The 19,901-nt window shown below is 42.6% G+C and overlaps 1 protein-coding gene and 1 pseudogene across 1 annotated transcript in view; both read left to right on the forward strand.

Moving 5' to 3' along the window:
* Positions 1-282: 282 nt before the first annotated feature.
* The window catches only part of RASA2 (RAS p21 protein activator 2), a 101,806-nt gene continuing 82,187 nt past the window's right edge, over positions 283-19,901 (forward strand). Inside the window, exon 1 of the mRNA XM_049785337.1 lies at positions 283-403. Within this exon, the coding sequence (XP_049641294.1) occupies positions 283-403 (121 nt within the window). The remainder of the gene's footprint in view (positions 404-19,901) is intronic.
* On the forward strand, positions 15,104-15,248 carry LOC126026440 (uncharacterized; annotated as a pseudogene).

The raw sequence follows: 19,901 nt of genomic DNA on the forward strand, positions 1-19,901 counted from the left end.
GTGGGGGCGGGGGCGGGGTCGCTGGGGTCGGAGGTACGGCCGGGCCGAGCCGGGGGCCTAGAGTGGGCGTGGCTTGCCGAGGCAGTGGGCGCGGCTAGTGCGGGCAGACGGGCTCGCCGGAAACGACGGTGGGCGTGGCTACGATGCGGCGGGCGTGGTCACCGCATCCGGGGGCGTGGCCAGCGCGCGCGGCTCGCCCAGGCGGCTCCCGGGGAGCTCCGCCTCGCGGGGCTACGCAGGCGGCGGCGGGCTGCGGCGCGGGCCGGGCGGGCGGGCGGCACCATGGCGGCGGCGACGGCGGCGCCCGCTGCTGCTGCTTCCGAGGCGGCAGCGAGCGCACCCGAGGCCCGGGACGAGGACTGCCGCGACGTCCGGGTGCTGCAGAGCCTGCGGGGCAAGATCTGTAAGCCGGCCGGGGGCGGCGCGCGGGGGCGGCGGGGCCCGGGCGGGGTGTGCGGGGCGGGCGGGCGGGCGGGCGGGAGGCGCCTCCCAGGGCCGGGCCGGGCCGGGCTCGGGCTCGGGCCTGCCGCGGGGCTGGGGCGTGGGGCGCGGGCCCCGCCGGAACACCTGCCCGGCTTCCCCCTCGCGTCCTCGGCACCCTGCGCGGGCAGGATGTGCGCTCGCGGGGCCACGGGGCCCTTGCTGCGCTTGCTCATTGCGACGGCTGCTGGCTTGCACCAAGTTTCTGCGCCCAGCTCTAGCTAGCCTAACCGTCTGTGGACATACATGCATCCTCCTCCTCCTCCTCCTCCTCCTCCTCCTCCTCCTCCTCCTCCTCCTCCACTTCTCCTCCTCAATTTATCATCATCAGCAGCAGCAGCAGCATCGTTCTTCACTGACTCTTCGGCTGTCAAGTGGCCCCTTCCTCCAAGAGCAGTCTTTGCTTTGCTTCCATTATGCATTGACACATTGCAAATTTGTGTTTCTTTTTTTGCAAAAAAAAAAATTTTTTTTTTTGCAAATAACAAATCATTGCTCCAAAACGAACTTGAGTCTGCTTGGGTCGAAAATGAGCATTTCTTTTCTTTTTTTTTTTTGTTTTGGAGTCACACCCAGCAGTGCTCAAGGGTTATTACTCCTGGATCTACACTCAGAAATCGCCCCTGGTTGACTCTATTGGGAGACCCTATCTATTGGGGGAACCCTATGGGATGCCTGCCGGGATTCGAACCACTGACCTTTTCTGCATGCAGGGCAAATAAATGCCTTACCTTCCTGCTATCTCTCCGGCCCTGAGCATTTCTTTCTTTCTTTTTTATTTCCTATGTAGCCCCAAGTTGGAAACGCGCTTCTTGTTTTCTTGCAAATAGCCCCTTGGTTATAGGAGGCGCTATTTTTTGAAATTTTACTCAGAATGAAGAAAATGGCATGGCGTTGAAATGACAAACCATGCTTCTTCTTGCCCAGGATCACAGGATGTAGAGTGTTCCCCTCTCTGGATCTAGAGAGATCGCCTTTTTTTTCCTCTTTCTCTTTTTTACTTTTTTGTTTTTTTAATGTGTGTGTGTGTGTGTTTGTTTGGTTTTTGGGCCACGCACGGTGACCCTCAGGAGTTACTCCTGGCTATGCGCTCAGAAATCGCCCCTGGCTTGGAGGACCATATGGGATGCCAATGGGATTGAACTTCTCCATCCTAAATTAGCGGTGTGCAAGGCAAACGCCCCATCACTTGCGCCACCACTCTGGCCCCTCTCTTTTATTCTCTTTTTTTACATTTTTACATCATCAGGGTTTTTTGTTTTTTGTTTTTTTTTTTGGTAAAACTCAGCAGTAAGTCAAATCTTTTCACCATTTTATTCCCAGAAGTAGCATGACATTATCAAGAAAAAAAGTATAGTTCTTGTCACCTGGAAAAAGGCACAGCTTGTCTATTTTCCCAAGTTCTGAACATTTTAGTTAGCTTCCAGCTATACGCTTTTCAGAATTCAGATGAAGTCTTCATGTTTGCATGTGCGCAGTTTGGTATTCAGGGAAATGGGAAAAGGACTACTATACTTGCACTCTTGAATTATCATTCCAAGTTTTTGTTTTTTCTTAAACTGATTTTCTTTTTACTTTTTATTTTGTCACTGAATCCTACTGATTTGCTGTGGGGTTTTCCGTGGATTCCATCTGCCCATCTTGGAATCCAGAATTAGGGTCGGGCAGCTTAGCAATCCAGCATTTGCAACCTCTTCGTGACAAAGATACATGAAAAGATCCCGCTGACACATCTGACCACAAGTAAAAACACAAGGTTATTTCTTTTTATGTAGAACTACTACCCAGACTTGCAAGATGGATGGATAGTTAGGTTGCTGAGGATACTATTACCTCTTCAGCTTTACTTGAAGTATTCCATCTGTTACAACACTCCATCCTTTTATTGCCTTTGGAATTTCCCAACCTATAGTGCAGTTCAGGAAGTTGCTGCTTCAGATGAAAACTGTTGGGAGGCTTCTCCTCTATCCTCCATTTCTTTGAAGTTCTTTTTAGCTTCTATTGTCCAAAGTGGTTGATCTTTGGCTCCCTGACACTTTCTGTTTCCCTGAAACTGGCATTGAACTTTTCTGAGGTCTATTTGGTGGGGAGCTGGAGGGTTCATTAGCAGGTGCTAAAGCCATAGTGATAATAGTATGGTGGCTCTTGACTCCTCAGTGTTTGGGGATGGGAGAATCATGCAGTTTTTCCTTTTTGAATGGGGAGACATGGAGAGAAAACATCCGTGGTGCTCACTAGTCTGGTGATGGCCTCACAGATTCTAGATTTCACAGCAAGAACCTCAGAACTGGAGATGTAAAAGTGCATGAGAACTGGAAGGCAGCCGGAAGAAGCCTTTTCCTGTACCTTTCAGTTCAACTTCCAATCGTCCCAGAGAGCCAGAATTTTTACCTGTTTTTCAAATTTCAGGATGATAATTTGCAACCTTTGGTAGGGTTTTCCTTTCCACATTTATTGAGCTTTGCATTTACTTTGCAAAAATAATTGACAGACTGGAAAACCATTTTGTGGTCAGTCAGCTGATAGTAGCAAACCCTAATAATATTTTGTCTGACATGATGATATCCAAGTCCCTGAGATCATGTGCTCTTAAAAGACCATGGCAGCTTCAAAGGGTTCATTTTCTTAACTGTATTCAAGTGGTGGATTTCATGGTTGGGTGTCCAAGTCTTGTCATATGAATTCTTGATGAAGAAAACTAAGGAGGAGGCTGGAGAACTGTGCTAAGGCAGGCCATACCACTGGGTATGGCTTGCATGCATCTCGGGTATAGCCAAATTTCCTTCACCCCACCCCTAAACCTTTCATTAAATGGAAAGAAAACTAACATGCCATCCTGTGTTCTCAACTCCTTTGGTTGGAATAGCAGGTTTATTAGGGCACTGAGAATGCATTTGCTCCTAACCCCCCCCCCCCCACACCACCCCCCACAGAGGTAAAGGCTTTCTCCTTTATAGGGCTTTCTGATCTTATTTTGTGATGTACAGTGTGTCTGCTCTCTATGAAATTTGCTGGAAAATGTGTTGAAAGAACCTGTGCAATCTTAGTCATGAAATTCCCTGCTCAGGGTAGACAGGTTGATAAAGGACCCAGAATTCTGGCTGGAGTGATATAACAGTAGGAGGGCACTTACCTTACACATGGCTGACCTAAGAGTTCCATCCCTTGCATCCTACATGGTCCCCCAAGCACAGAGCCAGTGCACTTCTGGGTATAACCTAAAGACAAAAAACAAAGCAAAACAAAACAAAACAAAAAACACAAGAGTTTGTGTGAATAAGGAATAAAATTAAAGATCTATGGCCCCCTGATAGGTGCCAGAACTTACTTGTTCGCTCTGAAGTGTTTGGACAAAGTGTTGAGGACAGTAGGTTCGTGAGGGAGGGATGGTCAGGTGCTAGAGATTATAGACTAGGGCAGGGTAGTCCTAGGATTTTTGAATTTTCACTAACCCAATTTTGTTAACCTCTGGGTGCCTTTGTGTTCTCAGGTGTAAAGTGGAGAGAGCACAAACACCTGTTTCAGGTGGTTGATAGGATTAAGTAAATCCTGTCCTCTAATCATTTCTCCAAGTCCCCCAGGAAGTGGGTCAGACTTGGACCAACTCTTAGAATGAGTATAGTAGGAAAGAGGTAATAACTAATCTTTTGATTCTTGCTCAGCATATACTGATATTTACTGTTCTTCAAAACTGATTAACATCAGAAGATCTGTATTTTGTTAATTATCATTCTTTTACTTTAGGTCATTTATCTTGAAGCTTTGTCTTCCTCGTCTTTAAAATGGATAGAATGGCAGGGCCTGAGAGAATACAGTGGGTGAGGAGCTTACCTTTCAACCAGCTGACCCTCGATTAATCCTGGGTACCACATATGATCCCCTAAATTCCACCAGAAGTGATTCCTTTGCACAGAGTGGGGAGTAATAATCCCTTAGCACCTCTGGGTGTGGCTCTAAAACCAAACCAAAAGAAACTAACCAAAAAACAGTGGGATTACTGATTTACTGATTTATTACCTATTTTGTTGCCTCTGAGAGTCTTTCTTTCTACCATCCTATACTGATAAGATGGAACTCTTCCTTATGCTTCAGAAGCCTGTCCTGTGATCTGCAGACCAAAGTCTTCAAAAGGACATTGCCATCCCAGCCCTGAAGATGTATTAGTCTACTTCCTGCTGCTCGGAGATGCACTTCCTTATCCATTTCCTTTTATAGTACATTTCATAGAAATCATTTCTTTATTTCTCCTCTTAGACCAGTGCTTCCCAGAGTGCTGTTCCGCCATCCTTATCCTCAACCTCTGCATGGAGGAGGTATGGTGTGGCCGTAGCCTTTGGTGCAGTTGAGTTATGTTTTCTGTTTGTTCTATTGCAGAGGGAAGATGGGAGAGGGGGCGCTGAGTCACTCACTCCTTTCTTAGGAAAAGGAGGCAGTGGGGCAGGAGGCCAAATAAGTTGGGAATCTCAGCATTTGACTGAGCTCTTCCAGGGACGATTTCATTCAGCTGGTGTGCTCAGAGAAGAATAGCTCTTTAGAAAATGCCCTACTACTGGTTGCCCTGAAGATTTGAGAGATGCTCTGCAGGACACTGTTTTGTGAATTTGATAACTAAACAAGCTAGAAGAGGATCGTGCACTGAAAAAGGAAACTCTCCATTTCTCTAGTAGAAAGTTCACCCTTTCAAAAATCCCAGTGCCAGCCAAACTTCAATTTAAGTGATGCCAGAATTGCTATGTTAGGAAAGGGACACATTTTTTCTAAATGTTCTGATCGCTTTTTATTAGTAGATTTGGCTATTGCTACAAGTCTGTATTCCATAACTTTTGTTATTCAGGGTTCTGAGCCTAGAAAAGAAAAATCTGATGTTCTCACACATTTGATGTTTTTGTCATGCGGGTTTTTTTTTTAACTTTTTAGGATAAAAGTATAATTTTATTCACTAAGATATAGAATTCAGGCAGAAGTGAAAATGTTTCTTGATGCAAAGAATTTTTTTTTAATCAGCCGAGATGGTTTATTTAATAAACTGATAGAAGAAAAAGATTTTAAAAAGGGTTTATTCATCTTAAGAATTCGTGACTGTCAGAAATGAAATGATGAGCTATTTAGAATGAAGGAGGAATCATCTTTCAGATGGCTGGAAACTAGAGAAAGGGGTTCTTTGTCAGAGTTCACAGTGCAGTCTGCTAATCATTTGCTCTGAAGAAGACAGGAGGTAAACCTCAATGAGTTCATAGAGTTTTTTTTTTGTTTTTTTTTTAAACTCAGAACTCTTTGAACAGACCTAGGGACTGTGGAACTAATGTAATGAATAAAACTATCATTTTATCTTTTAATCAAAGATACTAATCTTACTTCCTTAATGTACAGTAAGAAATTATTTGACGGGCCCGGAGAGATAGCACAGCGGCGTTTGCCTTGCAAGCAGCCGATCCAGGACCTAAGGTGGTTGGTTCAAATCCCAGTGTCCCATATTGTCCCCCGTGTCTGCCAGGAGCTATTTCTGAGCAGACAGCCAGGAGTAAGCCCTGGGCACCGCCAGGTGTGGCCCAAAAACCAAAAAAAAAAGGAATTATTTGACAATATTAGGTCATATGAGAATGGTTAACAAAATTTTGCTGTGTAGCCACTGTTTGATGTAAAGTAATGAGCTTTTTATATGCATCGAGGGGAATTTCTGTTATGTCTTTTAAGTTTATATAATTTTAAACAATTATTTTAGCTAAAATAATAGGCTGTATACTGATACCGATGTAAACATCACTGAGTTATAAAAGGCCTTTTTCTGAGCTTGGTCTAAGAATATCTGAGAATAGTCTAAGAATAAAGCCAAGATGACTTTAATCGGTCAAATTCTTTAACTTGGCGGAATCCCTGTTTTCCTACTTGTAAAATGAGATATTTGATATTCCTTCGAGCACTGTCTTTGATTATTACTTTCTTTTGTTGTTGTTGTTGGGATTGGGAGAATTGGAAGGATAGGACTTTTGAGCCCTGTTTGAGGGTGTAGGAGTTGGTTCTGGTTGGTCCTAGGCTCAGCAGAACAGACCTGCTCTGACTGTTTAGTGCTCTGGCTTAGCAGTGTGTTGCTGGAACCTCCAAGTCTGCACTAGGTGTTTTTGGGTGAGGAGGAACCATAGAGTGCCCGGGTACGACTCAGGGCTTTGTAGATACCCAGCAACCCTCTGAGCTCTCCTCTTGCTTCCTTACACCTTTTGACCTGGAACCATTTACTCTTAAGACAGTACCTCAGAACGTTTAATACATGAGTGTCTTTTAAAATGTATACCTAATTTGTATGAGATCCATTTTTTTGTTTTTGTTTTGATTTGGTTTTTGTGTCACACCCTGTAGCGCTCCTGGCTTTGTGCTTAGAAATCGCTCTTGGCAGGCTTCCAGGATCATATGGGATGCCGGGATTCAAACCACTGTCTGCCCTGAGTCAGCTGCATGCAAGGCAAATGCCCTACTGCTGTGCTATCTCTTTGGCCCCCAAGATCCATTCTTTTTTTTTTTTTTTTTTTTTTGGTTTTTTGGGCCACACCCGGTAATGCTCAGGGGTTACTCCTGGCTATGTGCTCAGAAGTTGCTCCTGGCTTGGGGGACCATATGGGACACCGGGGGATCGAACCGCGGTCCGTCCAAGGCTAGCGCAGGCAAGGCAGGCACCTTACCTTTAGTGCCACCGCCCGGCCCCCCAAGATCCATTCTTTTTAAAAGTTTTGACGTTGCTTGAATCCTAAACATGCTTTTCTTTCCCATGATCATTAAATGATTAATCGGTACATAATACATATTCTAGTGTCTCTTAAGGCTTCAGCCCATTGAGCTGTACATTAGACCTCAGTTGTGAAAGGAATAAGAAAGATTTTTATTTATATTAAAAGCCGATTAGACTTTAGTTGCCTTTAAACACCTGTAAGTTAAGAAAAGTTTGGAGGGGCCGGAGAGATAGCGTGGAGGTAAGGCGTTTGCCTTTCATGCAGGAGGTCATCGGTTCGAATCCCGGCGCCCCATATGGTCCCCTGTGCCTGCCAGGAGCAATTTCTGAGCCTGGAGCCAGAAATAACCCCTGAGCACTGCCGGGAGTGACCCAAAAACCACAAAAAAAAAAAAAAAAAAAGAAAAAAAAGAAAAAGAAAAGTTTGGAACAGAGCTTCTGAAATATTTTACTGAGCCCCAGGTATATAGGTTTATAAAATAGGCAATCAATCATAAGGGAATTTATTTATTTTTTGGTTTTTGGGCCACACCCAGCGGTGCTCAGGGGCTACTCCTGGCTGTCTGCTCAAAAATAGCTCCTGGCAGGCACGGGGGACCATATGGGACACCGGGATCCGAACCAACCACCTTTGGTCCTGGATCGGCTGCTTGCAAGGCAAACGCCGCTGTGCTATCTCTCCAGGCCCAAGGGAATTTATTTTAAAGCAAAGCTTTAAGAAGTTACATAAAACATCATATCGGGGTCATGGCCTACACCCTATTTAAGAAGCAAATGTTTCAGAGCAGAAAGTAAACATCGACCTTGTTTTTATGCTTTCATTTTACAGATGAAGTTCAGAACACTGAAGGACTTTAGGGGCCAGGTATCTCAGTGACCTGTTGGCCCTCATCCCTGGCCGTCAGAGGACTTACTGTTCATTATTGTGAATACTGTACATGGATGCATTTCATACTTAAAATACCCTGTTCTTCCATCTAACAATACATCCAAAAGTAATAAGAAATTTTCCCTATGCCATCTGCAAACCTTTCATCTGTTTGTCAGTGCTCTATGAATTAAGGATTTGGAGAGGGGATGACACTATGAGAGTGACTTCAGTGGAGATTAAGCCAGCACATAGAAGATCTGTTTTTATCATTGTCTAACTCAGTTGTTTTTAGTCCTGACTGCCTTGACAGTCCTGACTCTTATCTGTGAACTTAAACAAATAAAAAGGCGGCCGAAGAGATAGCACAGCAGTAGGGCGTTTGCCTTGTACTCAGCTGACCCAGGATGGACCTGGGTTCAATTCCTGGCATCCCATATGGTCCCCCGAGACTGCCAGGAGTGATTTCTGAGCACAGAACCAGGAGTAATCCCTGATTGCTGCTGGGTGTGGCCCAAAAACAAAAAAATTAAAAATTAAAAGGCATGTCTAGGCTTTACTTGAGGTATTTAATTGTTATTTCTTGGATGGTACTGGGCTGGATATCTGCAGTTAAAAATGCTCCTAGCAGTCATTTGGGCTAATGAGGCCGGTTACCCTCTGTTTTTGTCAATTGAACTAGCCACAAACTCCCTAAATGACTGGCAGCCACCTGCTGGGCATGGCAACTGGGAGGCTAAGAGTAAAAAGTCAGGGAGGGCTAAATGTATTAACTTTCTAGTTAATTTTTTTTTTAAAAACTGAATCACAATTTACAATGTTTAAGGTTTAAAGTTTAAGTGAATCACCTTAAATTATAAAGTTATTCATCATTAAGTTTCAGGCATATGATGTTCCAACACCAATCCCTTTACTTGTGTGCATCTTTTCTCTGCCAGTTTCCCTCCTGTGTGCTCTTCTATGGTTATTTTCTTTAAAGGACTTACTTGTTTTGTTTTTCAGTAGCTAATACAAATAAATGGCTCAAAAATTAAAAGGTACAAAAGGGTATGCCTAGAAAAATAGTTTTTTTGGGGGGTTTGTTTTTGGGTCACACCCGGCAGTGCTCAGGGGTTACTCCTGGGCTCTATGCTCAGAAATCACTCCTGGCAGGCTCAGGTGACCATATGGGATGCTGGGATTCGAGCCACTGTCCTTCTGCATGCAAGGCAAACGCCTTACCTCCATGTTATCTCTCTGGCTCCTAGAAAAATAAGTTGTCTTGTCCCACAGTAGGTCTTATATTAATAGTTTTTTTTCCTTACAGAGATGAATCATTTACAAACAAAAAAAAGATAATGAGTGTTAATATATTATTTTGCCAGCATACTGATTATAGCAAGATAGTTGCATTGTTTACATTCTTACTTTGGAGAAAGAACTCTTACAAGTGTGGGGGTTGGGGATGGGGAGGACTTGGGAGCCACTCTGGAGTCAATCGGCCCAGCCATGTGGGCTTAATAGCACTTAATAGCACTTTTTATGTCCAGTGGTGTGGGGCCCCCAGGCCTTGTACATGCCAGCCTATACTGCCGCTTTTTTTTTTTTTTTTTTTTTGGTTTTTGGGCCACACCCGGCGGTGCTCAGGGTTACTCCTGGCTCTCTGCTCAGAAATAGCTCCTAGCAGGCACGGGGGACCATATGGGACACAGGGATTCAAACCAACCACCTTAGGTCCATGGATCAGCTGATTGCAAGGCAAACACCACTGTGCTATCTCTCCGGACCCCTTTTACTTTCTTATACTCAATATGACTTGATTTTTTTTTTTATATTCAGGAAATAGGGTACTCCCTCACTTTTTAAGAAAAACAATACAACAGCAATGTGTTTTATCATTTTCATAGACTATAATCTTTAGCCTGTTCCCTACTATTTACTCCTCAACCATAGTCTTTACAAATATTACTTACACTTGTTTGTATGCCATTTTTAATATGAGTATCTGTATCTGTAAGATAAAATTTTAGATGCTAAATTGATTGTATTTTTATTTTGGATTGGCAAAAAATGACATTTTATAGAAATGGTTATTTAGGTTCTCAGCAGCAGTATATGAATGCCTGTTTCCTAACACCCACATAGCGTGTATTTTAAAACTTCCTGTGATCTTTACTGGTCTTGAAGATGAGAAAGACTATCTTATTTATAGTTGTTTTTTTTTTTTGGCTTTTTATGTTTGTTTGTTTGTTTGCGGGCCACACCCAGTGACGCTCACGGACTATTGCTGGCTATGCACTCAGAAATCACTCCTGGCTTGGAGGACCACATGGGATGCCGGGGGATCAAACCGCAGTCCATCCTATGCGAGTGCGGGCAAGGCAGACACCTTACCACTCGCGCCACTGCTCCAGCTGAATTTATAGTTTTAATTTGTACTTCCTTCTAAATAAAACCAAAGATCCCTTTATATCTTAAGTTATTTTTATTCCTTTGTGTGTGTATGAACTTGTCTGTTTATTCCCTTTGTCCCTTTTCCCTAGTGGATTATGAGTCCTATGATTTGTGGAATGTTTGAATTCAGTACGGAAGTTCACACACTGTTCTTTTCATAGAAAGATTGGATTTTTTTTTTTTTTTGATTTTTGGGTCACTCCCAGCAGCGCTCAGGGTTACTCCTGGCTCTACATTCAGAAATCGCTCCTGGCAGGCGTGGGGGGCCATATGGGATGCCAGAATTCGAACCACCATCCTTCCACTTGCAAGGCAAATGCCTTACCCTCCATGCTATCTCTCTGGCCCCAAAAGATTGCTTTTTTAATTTAAATGTTTCGGCTGGGGGCTGGAGCGTTGGCGAGGAGCGGTAAGGCATCTGCCTTGCCAGCACTAGCCTAGGATGGACTGTGGTCTGATCCCCTGCTGTCCCAATGGTCCACCAAGCCAGGATCAACTTCTGAATGCATAGCCACGAGTAACCCCCGAGTATCACCAGGTGTGGCCCAAAAAAACAAAACAAAACAAAAAAATTGTTTTGGCTGATACCTGTGTTTATTAAGAAGTTCATTTATTGTGAGATAAATTGATCACAATCAGTTGTTGGTTTTATCTGCTTAGGAATGTCTGATTTTAGAATAGAGAAGGAAAAAGAACCAAGGAAAGATAAGTGAAAATTTAAAATTAGGAGTTACAGGAGCCAGAACAATAGTACCCCATTTAGGGCGTACTTCCCTTGCCTTGCACGAGGCCAACCAAGTTCAAGCCCTGGCACCTTAAATGATCTTCAGGGCCAATCAGGCGTAATTCCTGAGTTCATAGCCAGAAGTAAGTTATCCCTGAGCATTGCCTCCCAAACAAACAAAAAGAGAGGAGTTACAAACAAAAGATTGTGAACATCTTTGCAGAATTCTTTTTTTCTTTTCTTTTTCGATCAAACCAGTGGTAGTCAGGGTTACTATTGGTGGAGTTCGGGGGTTGGGGGGTTATTGAATGCTAGGGATTAAACCTGGGTCAGTGCCTTGCAAGGCAAGTGTCCTACCCACTGTACTCTATGTGCTCTGGCTCCTTTTGCAAAATGTCTTAACAGGACAAGCATGACACTTTCTATGCCAGACCCTGATTTAAAGCATTTCATGCATACTAATTTGCTCCTCAAGCTAACTCTACATACATACTGTTCACAGTTTAATAAAGACAAAATGACTAAACTAAAGAAGTTGGTTAGGAACAGACAAAATATGAGTGTAGAGCTTTCAGACTGGGTAAACTAGCACTCAAGTTCAGCCTCTTGTTCTTAAACTATTTGCTATGTTGCCTCCCTCTCTGTGCATGTCAGAATACATAGAAAATTTCTGCTTAAGTCATAAGTTAAAACCAAGGTTAGTTTTGTAAATAACGCTGAAATAATCAGCTCAACTCTTTACTATTAGCTAACATTAAGTTGTGTCAGAAGCAGTTTCACTAGTAAATAAGATGCCTTCCAAAAATTCATACCAAATTTTGAGAGAAAAAATTAAATAATAAAGAATATGACTATATGTTTCACAGAAAGGTGACTCAAAGGATTAGTAAACATAAGAGAATACTTGTGAGTTGAATAGCAATCAGGGAAAACTCCAATTTATTAACAGTTTTAGTGCGAAGAGGGTTTAGGGATTGTTGATTGGCAGTACCTATCTGCCCTGCATGGGGCCAAAAGTTTAATTCCTGGATCTACCCATGTGCCCTAAACTGCCATCCCCACTCCCTTCCTGTTGGGACGCTGGCACCACATACAAAAAAGTGTGCCCAAGTCAGTGTGCCATCCCCACTGAGCACCACAACCAAATGTGAGGATGACAGCGAAGTGTGTGCAGCCCCCCACCCCCATTGCAACTGGAAGAAAAGGAGAGATGAAAAATACGGAAAAAATTTTTTCAGTCACCAGTGTGTGAACAAAGCCTGTTAATTTCAGAATTTGGTGCCTATTTGAGAAATAAGTACTTTCCTCACTGTTGGAACTACAGCATTCATTGGATTTAATTTTCCTACACAGCCTATTTATGTCTTTTATGTATTGGCTGTGTTATAAAAAGTGACTTATAAAATAAGTTAATACTGTGTTAGTCTGCAAATGTGATAGGTTCTTTTGATTTGCTTTGCAAGACTGTCTTATTTGGGATCACAAAGTGGGGGACCTGTAACCAGATGTTAGTATTAGATATACAATATACTGTTCTGTCAAGTGTTTGGGAGATTTTTATTTTGATATAATTTCAAAGAAACATTGAATAGTGGTAAAAAAAATATATTGACTACTTTGGTTCTCTAAAATATAACAATTGGGACTAGAAAGAAAGGACTGAGATTATATTTTTTTAAGACACTTGCCTTGTCTGTCGCTGCAGTTATAGTGCTTTTGAATACCGGTGCTGATTTGAGTCCCTGAACACTGCTGTGTGTGACTCCCCCAATAAAAATAACCAAATAAATGTAAATCCTAATATCTCTGTGAATAGTGTGGAGATCTTAGTTTTGAAATTGGACAGTTTGATTTTTGTATGAAATCTCCTTAATGGGTAGGGGGAGGCAGGCATTACCACTTTTGAGGTACTGTGTTGGGGGTCCTTAGCAAATTATTTCACTTAATCTCAGTGTATGAAGAATCTTTGTATTCCTGTCTTAGCAAAGAACCATCTGATTGTTTACACAGGTTTCAAAGGAAGTCAGGTTGTCTCTGCCAAGCAGCCCGGTAGATGTAAGTTTTAGGAAGGGGCATTGATATTGATTTTTGTCAAGAAACTATAATTGGATAATTATCCATTAGTGGCTTGTGGTTTCCCATAATGCTTAGTCAACAAAATCGCGAAGTAGGGATATTATGAAATTTATCTTGGGGAGTTGATTAACCAAAAATAAAAGTTACTCTTCATTGCCTGAACTTGTGTATTTGAATATGTGATTAATTCTTCTTGAAAAAATACAGACCAGCACATACCGAGGCGCACTTCTTTACCATTTGTGTTTTTTAAGCCTTCATTGGTAAGGAGTCCCCGTGGACTCCCAAGAGACCACTCCCAGGACATTGTGAATGGCCTTTCTGTAGCTCCTGGTTTGAGCCTCCATCTGGCTCTAGTTCTTTCCTTTGCTTGCTGTGCCAAACATGTCCCATTGGCTCAGGAGTATGATAAATTTTGTGTAGATGAAGTAACCATTCTCCTAGAAGTGATTCCTACCACATGTGCTTCAGAGTTTGATCTGCTCCCGAGAAGGAGGTTGTAGGGTGCTCAGAGAACCCACACATGTTAAAAACCGAAACCGGAAGTTGCCAAGGCAGACAACAGGAAGATCCTGCCCGCAAGTTAGTGAGGTCTCTCTAGAACCCATGGATGCTTCCTGGCAATACCTTGCGAAATTGGCCTTTTCATGCACTGTAGTTTCCTAATTTGTTGTTGTGAACCAAGCTTTAGGCAGAGGTGATTAGTATGATAGCATTATAGGTCTCTGTATGGTCATCATTCTGTAGATGGCTGCATAAAGCAACTGTGTCCTGTAGACTTTGCCACTGATGAGTTGTATCTAAAGATGGGAATGTTGGGGGCCGGGAGGTGGCGCAAGAGGTAAGGTGCCTGCCTTGCCTGCGCTAGCCTTGGACGGACCGCGGTTCCCCCGGTGTCCCATATGGTCCCCCAAGCCAGGAGCGACTTCTGAGCGCATAGCCAGGAGTAACCCCTGAGCGTTACCGGGTGTGGCCCCCCCCCAAAAAAAAAACCAAAAAAAAAAAAGATGGGAATGTTTTGAGGGGTTAATTGGAAATACTGCTTTAGCCTTGATTTGAAATTTTTTCAGGAATGGCACTTACAGTTTGTGCAGGTTTTATTGTTTTGGGGATAGGCCTTCCAGTAGTGCTGGGGGTCACCAGGGCTGTCACCAGCCATTGGTTCTCAGGAGGCCATTATGCACCAGGGACCAAACCTGGGGCTCCTTGTATGCCAGACATGCTTTGTGCTTTAGCTTTTGTGTCCCAGAAGAATCTCAGAATCTGTTTTTAGACAAAAACAGATTATCTGAATCATTGAATTTGTTGATATTGAATATTAACAGTTGAGTAGGATTTTTGTAGGCTCTTGTAATTTTTGTTTGTTGTTGGGTTTTTGTTGTTGTTGTTTTTGTGCCATCTCTGGCAATGCTGAGATGCTTTGGTGAGGTGCTAGGCCTTGCCAAGCTCTTGCAAAGCTTGCATTCCAGCCCTTTGAATTTGCTCCTCAGTTCTGTGAATTATATTTTTTAAAGAACAGTTATCACTGGTAGTGATATGTGTTAGAAAACCCACTCAGTTACAAAGGGCTATTGGTGCTATTTCTCCTAGTTTGGTGAATATCAAAAATGTGTAACTTCCAGCAATGTTTTTAAGGTGAAACTAAGGGAAGTTACAGCTACAAAAACCTTTTTCACCTTCCTCTCACCTTTTGCTACCATACATGGTGGAGGTAGAAGAAAGGGGACAGGACAATATGACATACTTTCCAGGGTAAATCAGTTGTGGAGGTTGTGTGTGACTCTGGTAGTTATCTTCCTTTCTCCATTACTGGCAGGGGCGATTCCATGATCACGAAGGTGGTTCCCCCAGGGTGAGGCTCGACCATTGCACTCTGGGCGTGCTGACCCCTGCGATTTCCTCTAATGTGGGAAACTCGACTGCGTAATTTATGGTAGTGGGGGGCAAAAAAAAAAAAAAAAAGAACACTGGAGATAAACGAGTAAAAAAGTTCTTTCACCGTTTACAAAAACATCTATTTTCTTTATGTATTAAATTATATAGGTATATGAACATCAAATGAATGATAATTGATAATATAACACATTGGGAACATATCATTTTTTAGCTGTCACCTAAGCTCTCTGAACCTCAGCATCTTCCTCTTTAAGTTGAAAAGAGTAGTTTTTATAATCATATAAAGTGGTTGTGAAAATGTAGGTTGACTTGATGTAGCAGACTTGGTGTGTATGCCTATACACTCACTGAAGTGTGGGCCAAAACATGATTAATAATGGTGGCACAATTACAGTTTTTTGATGGGTTTTTGTTTTCTTTGAGGGCCATACCAGGTGGTATTCAGGGCTTTCTCTTGGCTCTGCACTTAGGGATGACTCCTGGTGGGACTTGGGGACCATATGAGACTGGGGTGATGGAACCCCAGACAGAAGGTAAGGGCCTGCTCCACTGTACTCTTATTATGGATGGATCTTAAGTAGAAATGTATATCCAGTTCTTACAGTGTTCATCAGATTGAACTGGTCAAGTAATGTATAGCAATGTTCAAAAACATTCTCAATCAGTGTTGCTATGCTCTTTAAGTTTTAAGTGTGTTAGGGAACTTTGGATTGGGAAACATAGAATGTTGATAATTAAGGGCTGCAGACGTTTGTTGGTCAGAGACCACAGAGATCAGGTGAATTGTAGTAAAGCTGACTCAAGATTGGTGTGATTTAGATGGAGTCTGTCTGAATCCAGGGTATAACTCAGTCATTAGCGCAACTGCTTTGCAAGCATGAGGCCCTGCCTGGGTTTCCTCGCCTGAAAGAAAGAAATTGGGTTTTTATGTCTACACAGCAGTGTTTCACAAATTGGGGCACACTTTATTCACTTACAGGTTTCCAGGGGTGCACTTAGTGCTTTTTAATTTTTTTTCTGAAAAGGGATGAGAAACCAAAAAAGCTTGGGGATCTCTGGTCTATAGTTTTTGCTTGCAATATTTTTAGGTCTTTAAGTATTAAGATAAATCAAAAAAGGAGGACCAGAGAGATAGCACAGCAGTAGGGCGTTTGCCTTGCACATGGACAGCCCAGGACAGATGGTGGTTCGAATCTTGGCATCCCATATGATCCCTTGAGTCTGCAAGGACGATTTCTGAGCGCAGAGCCAGGAGTGACCTGAGTGCCGCCAGGTGTGGCCCAAAAATCAAAACAAAACAAAGATAAATCAAAAATATAAATTTGTCTTTGAGCCACACCTAGTGTTTGGTACTCAGGACTTATTCCTGGCTCTGAACTCAGGACTTACTCTGTACTTGTAATTAAGTACAAGTTACCTTCTCAATGGAGCCTCTCCCACTGTCATTTCCGGTGTCATTCTTACCTAACACTGACACCATTTTTTTTTACTTCCTCATTTATTGTCTAGCTGACTGACTGACTGACTGGCTTAGCTGAGTGAGGATACAGAGTTTGGCTTTTTTTATTTTCTCTCTTCTTTCTTGGAATTCAATCAACACTTGGATTTCAGATATTGGTGTAACTTTCAGAATTGGTTTGTTTATCTTTGACACGATATATCTGTATTAATGCTAAAATTCTTACATTTAATGCTTTGGTAACTGCAGGAAATTTATTTAACTGTTTGAGTTTTTAGATTAGCTTATGTTAATTGAGAAGAAGCTTATACACAGTTTCATAATGTTTGATGTGGTGGTAAAACTGTTTTACTTATAGTTATAAGCATACATACATACGTATTCAGTAGCTACTTTCTATTTTTCTTTTATAAGCTAAACATTATAAAATGGAAGATACTAGTCCTTTACCTCAAGAAATGTGTAGCTCATGACGAGAAGTCCAGCATTCTCCCCAACTGGTTCCTTTGTATCTTGACTGACCAAAAATGTGGAGATACATGTGGTTCCCATTTTCTCCCTTTGGGCATCAAAGTCCTTCAACTTTATAAATACCATGTACTTGCCAATGAATCTGAATTCTGTCTCCAGTCAGGGCTTCTTGTACTCTGGGCATCTGTACTTCAATGTATAGAAGGTTTAGGAGACCTATTGTAGTATGCCTGGTGTGTCTAGTATAGATTGTTTTCCCTCCCTGCTCTCTTTCTTAGGATGCTTAGACACACAGGTTTTAGAAGTTTTCCTGGATCCTTGTTTATCTCCCCCATCTATAAGCAGAAGCTCCAGACTCCAAAATGAGGATCTGGTGAGACACAGGTCTGGAAGCAAACATTGACACAGGAAATAATCCACACAGTGAAAAGTACGAGAACGGGTTCAGGAAATCCAGCATTTAAGCCAGGAATCCCACCACATAAGCTTTCTGCTCCTAAGAAGCATCTTAGTGGAGGAAGACCTAAGAATGAATGTCTGCCTTCCTCAGAACCCTAGAACCAGGTCACACCTTAGGGTGGGAGAGGAATACCAATAATCCAATCACCAGATCACACCCTAGGATGGAGTTTGAATAATAATTAAGGTAGGACCTGTAATCCAACACCCACCCACATTCAAAATACCAAAATATCCTGTTGGACTGTCTCTTCAAACTCCATGCTCCCAAGGGGCCCTCTTCTCTCTAGACCAAACCGTTATACTAATCTCCTAGGTCCTCTCCTGCTTCCATCTTTTCTCTCTTCACTGAGAAGAACAGAAACCCTAAGACCATTGAAAACATTGGTTTACAAAACCCTATTTATTCTATCTCCTTCCCTTCTTTACCCTTTGTTGTTCTTTTTACTCTGCTTATACTTTTACAGCTGTTCTGGCCTGGCTGTTCATTCATTGTGTCGAACTGACCTGTCCACAGACCTTTGCACATATTATATTCTTTCAACCTGTCCATTGACCTTTGCACATATTATTCTTTCAACCTGTCCATTTCTTTCCGAAGGGAGCTGCATTAACTCATTACATCATTGACTTTCTTCAGGTTTCTGCTCAGATTCCTTTATAAAAGTCTTTAATGGCTGTCCTGTAATACTTTGTCTCCTCCTTCTAGCCACCCCCTGGGCCTGACAGTCCCTCTCTCCTACCCTATTTTGTTTTCTTTCTTGGTAATACATTTGTTTCTTTCAATATACATTAATACAAGTATAGTGGGGCCAGAAAGATAGCATGGAAGTAAGGTGTTTGCTTTGCATGCAGGAGGTCATTGGTTTGAATTCCGGCATCCCATATGGTTCCCCGAGCCTGCCAGGAGCGATTTCTGAGCGTGGAGCCAGGAGTAACCCCTGAGCGCTGCTGGGTGTGACCCAAAAACCAAAAAAAAAAAAGTTTTTGGGGGGGAGTTGCGTGAGAGGTGGAGAGGAAAAAGGTAAGGACATTCTAGACAACAACAAAAATAGCATTAAAGACATAAAGAAGCCTGAGAGAAACTGTTCAAGGAACCAAGAGTGCAGTACTGCTAGAACATGGTATGAGGGTAGATTAAGTTGGCTGAGGCTAAATAGGAAAGAGATGGTGCCAGTTGAGGAAGGCTTTATGACACACTAAAGAGTTTCAGATTTTATCCTATGATGTGGGCACTGGTAGGCACTATGTAGCTGCTGAAAATGTTTGAGCAAGGTGTGAGTTGTATCTGTTATCTATATTTATATCCACATTCACTTGCTGGAAAGGTACCTTGCAGCAATCTGAAGGATGGGTCAAAGCTAAACACTACATTTTGCTTAAGAGTTTGTATGATGCAGGAACTGGAGCAATAGCACATGGTAGGGCGTTTGCCTGGCACATGGCCAACCAAGGATGGATGGTGATTTGATTCCTGTCATCCCATATGGGCCCCTGAGCCTGCCAGGAGCAATTTCTGAGTGCAGAGCCAGGAGTAACCCCTGAACGCCGCCAGGTGTGATCCAAAAAAAAAAAAAAAAGTTTGTGTGATGCCGAAGACCAATTACTACCACATTATGACAAGAGGCTAATTCATGGTTGGGCAAAACCACTGTGTAGAGTAAAGGTGTTTTTGGCACACTTGTGAGGGAGAAATATCCAGTGAAGGATTAATTTTTTATCTCTAAAGTCCTAGTTTTAGAGATTTTTCTCCCCTACATGTAGTTAGTAACAGTGTTATAAGTCATAGTGAAGACTAGAAAAATTCTAAGGAGATAATAATCCAATAAGAAAGAATATTTAGGGGCTGGAGAGATAGCATGGCGGTAAGGCATTTGCCTTGTATGCAGAAGGACGGTGGTTCAAATCCCAGCATCTCATGGTCCCCCCAGCCTGCCAGGAGCCATTTCTGAACGTAGAGCCAGGAGGAACCCCTGAGCACTGCTGAGTGTTAAAACCCCCCCCCCCCCCCAAAAAAAAAAGACAATAAGAATGAGTTTGTTTAGCGCAACTGTTATTAGGAAACCACTAATTCAGTGATTTTTGTTTTGGGGGGGATTTAAACTTATTAAGCTACTCAGTAGCGGAGGTACGAGAGGAGTGTTGGTTTCATGATTTTTAGTCTTTCCTTTATAACAGCTATTTTGCTTTTCTTATTTATCACTGTTGTCTAATTTCTTTTTATCTTTTTTCTTTTTTTTATTTTTGAACTACACCCAGCAGTGCTCAGGGGTCATTCCTGGCAGTGCTCAGGGAACCATACGGGATGCCGAGA

This window comes from Suncus etruscus, chromosome 13 (assembly GCF_024139225.1).
Source record: "Suncus etruscus isolate mSunEtr1 chromosome 13, mSunEtr1.pri.cur, whole genome shotgun sequence".
Classification (NCBI taxonomy): Eukaryota; Metazoa; Chordata; class Mammalia; order Eulipotyphla; family Soricidae; genus Suncus; species Suncus etruscus.